Genomic DNA, 10,992 nt, shown 5'->3' on the forward strand with positions numbered 1-10,992 from the left:
TTTTTTTTTTTGTCGAGATGGGATCTCATTCTGCCTCAGACTGTTCTAAGTGTAGAAATAGGTTTTTTTGTCTGTCTGTTCTTGAGACAAGGTCTTGCTCTGTTGCCAAAGCTAGAGTCCAACCTAAAATTCCTGGGCTTGAGTGATGCTTCTGCTTCAGCCCTTGTAGTATCTGGGACTACAGGCACAGCACATGCCACTATGTCCAGCTAACTTTTTATTATTAAGAAAGATTTTTTTAAGTCGACTGGAAATGGGTAGAAAAAAGATATTTAAAAAAGGATTTCTTGGGCGGTGCCTGTGGCTCAGTGGGAGGGTGCCAACCCCCTATACCAAGGGTGGCGGGTTCTAACCTGGCCCCGCTGAACTGCAACAAAGCAACAGCTGGGCACTGTGGCGGGCGCCTATAGTCCCAGCTGCTTGGGAGGCTGGGGCAGGAGAATCGCCTGAGCCCAGGAGTTGGAGGTTGCTGTGAGCAGTGTGACACCATGGCACTCAGCCAAGGGATAAGATGAGACTCTATCTCTATAAAAAAAAAAAAAGATTTTTTAAAACACAAAACCACAAACCATTAAGGATTGATAAGCTCAACTGTGTAAAAATTAAAATTTCACTGTAACCAAAGACATAGTAATGTGAGAAGAGAAGCCATAGGCTGGTGGAAGAAGAGATTTTCAGTGCACATAACCAAAAAAGGATTAGTATCCAGAATATGTAAGACAATGAGCCTTTAGCAAAATAGGCAGAGAAATTACATAAGGAAAATTACAATGAGCAATAAATATGGAAAGATTTTCAAGTTTGCTTGTTATCATGCAAGTATAAATAAAAATTAAAAAAATGAATAAATAAATAAAAATAACAGTAAATACCAGGTATTAAAAGATGTTGAAAAGTAGGAATTTAGGTATCATTAATGGAGTATAAATTTGTAAAATTTTCTTCAAGAGCAGTTTAACAATATTTGGTAAAATTGAAGATCAATATATTTTTGACCTGGCAGATTCAGAGAGATTAATACATATTTTTAAGAAATTAATGCACATGCGAACAAGAAGATGTATAAATAGGGTTCATTATAGTGTGGTTAGTAATACAGGTTGGAAACAAATGTGTATCCAGAGGAAAATAGATAAATTCTAGTATGCTTATACAATGGAATACTATACATTAGTTAAAATAAATGAGCTGAAAGCATCAACATCTGATATACATCTCAGAATTTGGAAGCCAAGGAGGAAAAGTAAATTGTAGAATGAGCTTTATGGTATGATACCATTTATATAAAAAAAAGTTTTGAAAACTTCACAAACATAAGCTTGGTAAGGGCATATATTTGTCCTATGCGCTACCCTAGCACCTAGTCGATGCTCATTGAATATTTACAGAATAAACCGAGTACACAACCATATATAAATTGTGGATACATACATATGAATTCATGGTATTAAAAACTTGCAAGGGGAATGACAACAAATTTTGGATAGTGGTTCCCTCTGGAGAGGGAGGGGGGGTTGGGGAGGGCTACACAATGTACTTCAACTGTGTTTTTAATGTTCAAAAAATATTTGAAAGATAACAATGTTAAAATTGATACAGCTGGGTGGTGGGTATCACAGGTGTTTTTGTTCTTCATAATTTTCTCTATGTTGCTAGTATTTTATAATTTAAAATTTTCTTATCTCAAAAAGACAGTCACATTGTTTGCTCCTACTCAGAATGAGCTTTAATCTGTTAAAATTTGTATTCTTAATCATTTTCAGCCTTCATTTATTGCTGTCAGTGGTGCCTATCATAGCACCCTTCATACCTACAAATTTGAATTTTTTTTTCTCTATTGATGAGAGAAACGGATTTTGAAACTTGTGTAGAAGTTTTGAGTGAGAATCTAAAGGGTCTTCAGTGCATGAGCTGAAGTGTACATTATTTATTAATAATACTAACTTCCATTTTTGAGTACTTATTATGTGCGAAACCTTTTGTGAAGCACTTTTTCATACATTAAATTGTTTAATCCTCACAGTATCCTGTGAGAGATTGTACCTATTTTTAAAGTTTGACAAAACTGTAACTCAGAAAGAAACTTATTCAAGTTCTTATATATAGTAAATAATAGAGCTGGAGTTCATATTAATTTCCATTAGACTATCTCACTGTACTGTTGAGAGATCTGAGCATGCATTTTCTGGTTGGGTTCTAGGTAGTCATTTTGACATGATAATATCTTCTAATTTATTTCTTAATTTTGTAGTTTGCTTCATCTAATAAAATAGAAACATTGATAGTTGTATAGGACATTTTCTGTTACTTCATATTTTGGGACAGTAAGGGGAGAAGTCATTAACTACTTACCCATAATAAACAGGCTTACTTCTCATTCATGAAGGATCTATATGTGGATTTTTAGTTTATTTAATAATCTGGGTCCTAAGTATGAGGTTGCAGAGAGAAGCCCTATGGGCATCATCACAAGAGTATTAACTTAAATGATATGACAATTATAAAATTAGTATCCTTTTTAATAAATATATCTCAGGATCTATTTCTCGCTCCCACCATCTATACTACTCTGCTCCTTTCACATTTCAGACAGGATAATGCTAATGCATTGCTTATTCACTGGGAACATGAAATTTCTTATTTTGCAAAGGGTGTAGAATTTGACAAAACCCTAAAAGTGATTTTAGAGAACTGGTCAAGTTACCTAAAAATTGTGGCAAATAAAGATCTTATAGAGCTAGAGTAGGTATCAATGAGAGAAAAGAAAATGACAGAAATGGTTACATGAAAGTCAAAGAATTATGTGAATATCTTCATGGACTAAGGAAAGGCTTATGGGAAAATTTATAAAGTTCTTGAATATTTATATAGAAATGAACCTCTTTGATTGTAGTATAAAACTCAAATATGAATAAAGATGTTGTATTCTGCTATCTTAGTATCATTGGGAAGATTATGCAAAAATGCCCTATTTATTCTAAGAATTTGCATATATAGATACTCCTCAACTTTGATGGGGTTACTTCCCAGTAAACTCGTTATAAATTGAAAATAATGTAAATCCTGGCCAGGTGTGGTGGCTCATGTCTATAATCCTAGCACTCTAGGAAGGCGAGGTGGGATCACTTGAGCTGATAGGCTAGGGTGACCAGACGTCCCGCTTTTGGTGGGACAGTCCCGATTTTTAACAATTTGTCCCACGTCCCGGCGTTTTAAAAAAGTCCCAATTTTTGGAAAGAATGCACGAATGGGTGGGAGAACAGTAAGGGAATATACGGTTTTCGGCTGCCATGTGGCTATTTTGCCAGGATATGAGTTTTATATTATTTTTGTTAATTTTTTTTTTTTTTTTTGAGACAGAGCCTCAATCTGTCCCCCTGGGTAGAGTGCTGTGGCATCGCAGCTCACAGCAACCTCCAACTCCTGGGCTCAAGTGCCTGCCACAACGCCTGGCTATTTTTTTTGGTTGCAGCCATCATTGTTGTTTGGCGGGCCGGGCTGGATTTGAACCCACCACCTTAGGTGTATGTGGCTGGCACCTTAGCCACTTGAGCCACAGGCACTGAGCCATTTCTGTTAATTTTATAATGTTCAACTGTAATAATAACAAATAATTTTTGAGAAGTGATTATCGAAAACTGCTTATCAGAGTTTGCATTGTTGTCAGGCCCCGCCCCGCCCCCCATGAATGGTGTCCTGCTTTACCAATGTTAAAATCTAGTCACCTTATGATAGACTCAAGACCAGCCTGAGGAAGAGTGAGACCCCCGTCTCATAAAAATGAAAAACTGAGGCAAGAGGATTGCTTGAGCCCAAGAATTTGAGGTTGTTGTAATTTATGATGCCATGGCACTCTAACAAGGGTGACAAAGTGAGATTCTATCTCAAAAAGAAAAAAAAAAAAAAACGATTAGAAAATACTGTAAATAAAATGTATTTAATACCCCAGTAAACCTTTTTATTTTTATCTTTCATTTATTTTCTTGAGACAGAGTCTCACTCTGCTGCCCTGGGTAGAGTGCCATGGTGTCATAACTCACAGTAACCTCAGACTCTTGGGCTCAAGCAATTCTCCTGCCTCAACCTCCCAAATAGCTGGGATTACAGGCATCTACCTGTAAAAACCCAGCTAGTTTTTTTTTCTATGTTTAGTAGAGATGGGATCTCACTCTTACTCCGCCTGGGCTCAAACTCCTGAGTTCACGCAGTCTACTTGCCTCAGCCCCCAGAGTGCAAGGATTATGCAGGTGTGAGCCACTGTACCCAGCCTATTTTATTTTTTCAGAACAGGTTCTTGCTTTGTTACCTGGGGTAGAGTGTGCAGTGACATCTTCATAGCTCACTGCAACCTCAAACTCCTAGGCACAAGCAATGCTCCTGCCTCAGCCTCCTCAGTAGCTGGGACAACGGGTATGTACCACCACACCTGGCTGTGTTTTCTGTTTTTTGTAGAGACAGGGTCTCTCTGTGTGGGTCAGGTGGTTGTCCATCTTTTGGCCTCAAATGATCCTTATCCCTGGGCCTTCCTGAATGGTAGGATTAACAGGTGTGAGCCACCACATTTGACCAGTTTAATTGTACAATGAAATGTTAGTGTCAATTTTAAGAGAAAATTTACTTTCAGTTGCTTTTATCATCTGTCATATCCTCTTATAATGAAGACCTCAGTTTATTCACATGTCAGTTTATTTGTTGCTGTTATCATTATATATATGTTGGGTTGATAGGACATTTGGAAAAGTTTTGTGATTCAGAGATTCACAGATTTCAGTATGTATAAAGAAATGTCTCCCATTTATTAGGACTGTGTAGTTATAAATATTTTACAATTATTAAGCTATTAGGCTAGACTCACTTTTAGTTCGAAAGAAGTAGGTCACATCTCCAAGGACTTGTTTAACAATTTACATTCTCTGGATCTGTTTATTTGGGGACAAAAATTGTTCTAAGTGCATTAACTGATCTTCTTATGTACATTCTTATTAGTCTACAATGTGTTATCTTTACTAATTCTCTAACTCCAAAACTTTCTTTATTCTTTGGGGTTTTTTTGAGACAAAGTTTCACTTTGTCAGCGTTGGTAGAATGCTCTAGCATCATACCTTATAGCAACCTCAAACTCCTGGGCTTAAGAGATTTTCTTGCCTCAGCTTCCCAAATAGCTGGGACTGTAGGCACCCACCACAATGCCTGGCTATTTTTTTGTTGCAATTTGGCCGGGGCCAGGTTTGAACCCACCACCCTTGTTATATGGGGCCGGCGCCCTACCCACTGAGCCACAGGCGCCACCCAACTTTAGGGTTTTTAGACGAGATCAGGCACATTCAGGGTGGTATGGCTGTAGACAACTTTAGGGTTTTTAAAATAACCTTATTAACAAAAATTAAAAAGCTAACCCTTCATTTCATTTTCCATGAAAATTCAGGGATCTTTGAACCTCGCCATCTCAGATATTTCTGAAACTCCTATTTATTTACATTTATTTAGACAGTCTCACTGTGTTGCCCTCAGTAGAGTGCCATGGCATCACAGCTCACAGCAATGTCAAACTCCTAGGCTTAAGCAATTCTCTTGCTTCGTCCTCCCAGTAGGTGGGACTACAGGCGCCCACCACAATGCCTGACTATCTTTTATTTTATTTTTTTGAGACAGAGTCTCACTACATCACCCTTGGTGGAGTGCCATGGTATCACAGCCCACAGCAACCTCAAAGCTTAAGCAATTCTCTTGCCTCAGCCTCCCAAGTAGCTGGAATTACAGGTGCCTACCACAATGGCTGGCGAGTTTTTTGTTGTAGTTGTCATTGTTGTTTAGCAGGCCTGGGCTGGTTTTGAACCCACCAGCCCTGATGTATGTAGCCAGTGCCCTAACCACTGAGCTAGGGCGCTGAGCCTTAATATAAAGTTTTAAAAGTTAAAAAATATATTTTGCATAGAAAAAAAGCTTATAAATATATAAAAAATATTTTTGTGGATTTATACAGGTATTACAAGAGTCAAAAAGTTTTAACAAGTATATGAAATAAAAAAGTTTCAGTAAGTTTAGTTAATTTATCTAAATTGAAGAAAGAAAAAACTTTTCTTTTTTTTTTTTTTGAGACAGGAGCCTCAAGCTGTCCCCCTGGGTAGAGTGCCATAGCATTTCAGCTCACAGCAACCTCCAACTCCTGGGCTCAAGCGAGTCTCCTGCCTCCGCCTCCCAAGTAGCTGGGACCATAGGCGCCCACCACAATGCCTGGCTACTTTTTGGTTGCAGCTGTCATTGTTGTTTGGCGGGCCCAGGCTAGATTTGAACCCACCACCTTGGATGTACGTGGCTGGTGCCTTAGCCACTTGAGCCACAGGCGTTGAGCCAGAAAAAACATTTTTTTTTTTTTTGAGACAGAGCCTCAAGCTGTCCCCCTGGGTAGAGTGCCATGGCATTACAGCTCACAGCAACCTCCAACTCCTGGGCTCAAGCGAGTCTCCTGCCTCCGCCTCCCAAGTAGCTGGGACCACAGGCGCCCGCCACAACGCCCGGCTATTTTTTGGTTGCAGCCGTCATTGTTGTTTTGGCGGGTCCAGGCTGGGGATTCGAACCCGCCACCTTAGGTGTACGTGGCTGGCGCCTTAGCCGGTTGAGCTATAGGTGCCGAGCCAGAAAAAACATTTTTTTATGAATTTAGTTTAGCCTAAGTGTATGATGTTTATAGAGTCTACGGTAGTGCACAGTAGTGTTCTAGGCTTTCACATCCACTCACCATTCACTTGTTGAATCATGCAGAAAACTTTTAGTCCTGCAAGCTCTATTCATGGTAAGTGCCCTATCCAAGTGGACCATTAAAAAAAAATCTTTTTTTTTTGCAGTTTTTCTTTTTTTGGCCAGGGCTGGGTTTGAACCCACCATCTCTGGGGCCAGCACCCTACTCCTTTGAGCCATAGTTGCCACCCTTTTTTTTTTTTTTTTTTTTAGAGACAGAGTCTCACTTTGTTGCCCTTCAACCTCCAAGTCTTGGGCTTAGGTGATTCTCTTGCCTCAGCCTCCCATGTAGCTGAGACTACAGGCACCCACCATGATGCCCAGCTATTTTTTTGTTGCAGTTTGGCTGGGGCTGGGTTAAAACCCACCACCCTCGGTATATGGGGCCAACACCCTACTCACTGAGCCATAGGCACTGCCCTAAAAAAAATCTTTTATGCAATATTTTTACTATACTTTTTTTTTTTTTTGACAGAGTCTCAAGCTGTTGCCCAGGGTAGAGTGCTGTGACATCACAGCTCACAACAATCTCAAACTCTTGGGCTTAATCAATTCTCTTGCCTCATTCTCTCAAGTAGCTGGGACTACACACCCCTTCCAACACCCAGCTATTAATATATCTTTTCTGTATTTAAATGTGTTTAGATAGGCAAATCCCAATGCCTACAGTATATGAAATTGCCTACAGTATTCAGTACAATAACATTTTATACAGGTGTGTAGCCTAGAAGCAATAGGCTACACAATAAAGTATAGGTATATTATAGACTGTATGATCTAGGTTTATGTAAGGAACACTATGATGTTCACACAATGAGAAAATCACTCATTGATGCATTTCTTGGAAAATATTCTGTTATTAAACCATGTATGAGTGTATTCAAAAGAAAGCAAGAATTAGCCAGATCAAGGGGTAAGGGGTTGGTGGTTTCAGATAGCAGAAACAGCCTCTATAAAGGCCTTGAATTTTAAAACCATGATAAGTTTCAGAAAAGTCATTATGATGTTTGTGAACATTGAGGTTGATTTCTATCAAGAATTATATTTAATTTCATCCTGAAAGCAGCTGCAAGATTCATTTTTTTATACGCAAGATTAGGAAGATTATATAACATCGTATCATTAGAGAAAGCATTTTAATGTTCAGTTCGACAGAAATCTAAGTGTGAATGGTTGGTTTGTTATTTTCTAAGTATTTATGTAAAGTATATTCTCACTAAGGATCAAGAAATTAGTATAAATTAATAAAAAGTCTGAATTATAGAGTAGTTTAAATCTATTTTATAATCTTAACTGGTACTAATAAAATGTTGTTAAGTGTATTAGTTAGGGAACACCTTTGAGTTAATAGATTAAAAATAATTTAAAACAATGTCAATTTGTATAGCAATTTTTGTATGTTAATTATGTTCTAAATATAAAGAGATACTGCTGGCTCGGTGCCTGTGGCTCAAGTGGCCGCCAGCCACATACACTTAAGGTGGTGGGTTCGAATCCAGCCCGGGCCTACCAAACAACAATGATGGCTGCAATCAAAAAAAAAAAATTAGCCAGGCGTCGTGGCAGGCACCAGTGGTCCCAGCTACTTGGGAGGCAGAGGCAGGAGACTCACTTTGAGCCCAGGAGTTGGAGGTTGCTGTGAGCTGTGATGGTACAGCACTGTAGGGGGACAGCTTGAGGCTCTGCCTCAAAAAAAAAAAAAGAAAAAGAAAAAAGAGAGAGATACTACTTATGGCAGAAAAAATATTTCTTATTTGAACTTTTTACACATGATGTGTCCCTTTCAGTAATTCTTCAAAATATCTTCTCTCTCCTATTACATTCTATCTCATTGTGTTTATTTCCTATATAGATTTTAAAGTTCTTTTCTTTTCCCCTACCACTGTTTTTCAAACACCAATATTCTCAGTTACAAATAAAAATCACTAATTTAGGCTCGGCGCCTATAGCTCAACCGGCTAAGGTGCCAGCCATGTACACCTAAGGTGGCGGGTTCGAATCACCAGCCCGAACCCACCAAACAACAATGATGGCTGCAACCAAAAAATAGCCGGGCGTTGTGGCGGGCGCCTTTGGTCCCAGCTACTTGGAAGGCGGAGGCAGGAGACTCGCTTGAGCCCAAGAGTTGGAGGTTGCTGTGAGCTGTAATGCCACGGCACTCTGCCCAGGGGGACAGCTTGAGGCTCTGTCTCCAAAAAAAAAAAAAAAAATCACTAATTTATAGCAAATGAATCAAATTACAGTGTAGTTCTGATTAAATCAGTATCCTGGTCCTGTGATGATATGAATTATGCTTAAACTGTTTATAGAATATCTGAGTGACTGGACTTATACAGTGATTTTTGTACCTCCTTTTATTTTTCTTGATTAGGTAATAAAGACTTTCTCAAAGAGTGTTTTCTTTAAAAAAAAAAATTACATCAATCAGTTTTTGGTTTTTGTTGTGTTTTTCTTTTACTCTTATAGATTTCTTGATAACCGGATGTTTGCTACCTGCTCTGATGACACTACAATAGCACTATGGGATCTGAGAAAACTGAACACCAAAGTATGCACTTTACATGGTCACACTAGCTGGGTGAAGAACATCGAATATGATACTAATACAAGACTCTTAGTAACATCAGGATTTGATGGAAATGTCATTATTTGGGACACGAACAGGTTTGTGAATAGAATAATACCATGTTAGGATTGTGAATAAAAATATATTTTTTTAAAGTAGCGAACAAATTCAGTGTTCTGTTTTAGGCTTGAGAAAAACTGGCTTTCAGAAAAACAAATCAAAAGGTGATTCTAGGCTGGGCACGGTAGCTCACGCCTGTAATCCTAGCACTCTGGGAGACTGAGGCAGGTGATTTGCCTGAACTCACAGGTTTTAGACCAGTCTTAGCAAGAGCTAGACCTGTTGTCTAAAAATATCCAGTTGTTGTGGCAGTCGATGATAGCTCTAGCTACTCAGGAGGCTGAGGCAGGAGAATCACTTGAGCCCAGGAATTGGAGGTTGCTGTGAGCTGTGACGCCATGGCACTCTATCAAGGGCACCATAGTGAGAGTCTGTCTAAAAAAAAAATAGAGAAAAAGAAACTCAAAGGAGTGCTAGGAGAGTGAAAGCTGATTAGTCATCAATAATTGTGTAAATTGGGCGGTGCCTGTGATTCAGTGCGTAGGGCGCCAGCCCCATATACTGAGGGTACTCTACCAAGGGCGACATAGTGAGACTCTGTCTCAAAAGAAAAAAAAAATGATTCTACCTTTTATTGCTTGTACTTAGTCATATATTGCAACTGAACATTTTAGAGCTGGATGTGGTGGCTCAAGCCTGTAATCCCAGCTACTGGAGAGACTAAGGTAGGAGGATTGCTTCAGGCCAGAAGTTTGCGACCAGCCTGGGCAACATACTGAGATCTCCATCTCTATAAATATTTAAAAAATTAGCCAACTGTGATGACGTGTGCCTGTAGGGCTAGCTACTGGGAGGCTAAGGCAGGAGGTTCACTTGAGCCTAGGAATTCAAGACTAGCCTGAGTGATGATAATTTTTTCTAGAGACACTAAGTAATATGGTTAATGATAAAAACTGGTTTATAAAATGAGTTTCTCAATTTAAGGAAAAATATTTCTGTCTTTTTTTTCCCCCTCTGAAACTAAAATGTTCCTCCGTCTTCGTTCCTTCAATTCTTTTGTTTTTGGTTTTGAGACAGAGTCTTACTTTGTTTCCTTGGGTAGAGTGCCATGGTATCGTAGCTCACGGCAGCCTCAAACTCTTCAGTCAGCAATTCTCTTGCCTCAGCCTCCCAAGATGGAGGTCTTGCTCTTGCTGAGGCTGATCAGGAACTCCTGAACTCAAGCATTCCACCCACTTTGGCCTCCTAGAGTGTAGGATTATAGGCATGAGCCACTATACCCAGTCTGTGATGTTACAGCACTCTACCGAGGGCAGCATAGTGAAACTTTGTCTCAAGAAAAAGAAATGAATAACCACATTAGTAGATAACATGGATAAATTGGTTTGATTGTTTTGAGGAATAAAATTCAACATTCTGTTACTTCAGTTCTAAATCTATTTATTATAATTTTTGTACTTGCATTAAAAGAGTAGTTCTTATTTGGAAGGATACTGATCTCAAAGGGAATGTTTGGAAATAATATGTGGAATAGTTTTGGTTGTCACTATGCAGAGGAGAAAGGGAGATATACTGACATTTAGTTGGGAAAGACCAGATTTTTTTTCTTTTCTTTTTTTTTTTTTTTT

General features: G+C 38.9%; 1 protein-coding gene across 1 annotated transcript in view; it reads left to right on the forward strand.

The window, feature by feature from the left end:
• The window catches only part of DCAF10 (DDB1 and CUL4 associated factor 10), a 64,132-nt gene that overhangs the window by 34,463 nt on the left and 18,677 nt on the right, over nucleotides 1-10,992 (forward strand). The window contains exon 3 of the mRNA XM_003785149.3: nucleotides 9,205-9,402. Coding sequence (XP_003785197.1) covers nucleotides 9,205-9,402 — 198 coding nt within the window. The remainder of the gene's footprint in view (nucleotides 1-9,204; nucleotides 9,403-10,992) is intronic.

This window comes from Otolemur garnettii, unplaced genomic scaffold (genome assembly GCF_000181295.1).
Source record: "Otolemur garnettii isolate 467f Iridium unplaced genomic scaffold, OtoGar3 scaffold00014, whole genome shotgun sequence".
In the NCBI taxonomy this organism is placed as follows: Eukaryota; Metazoa; Chordata; class Mammalia; order Primates; family Galagidae; genus Otolemur; species Otolemur garnettii.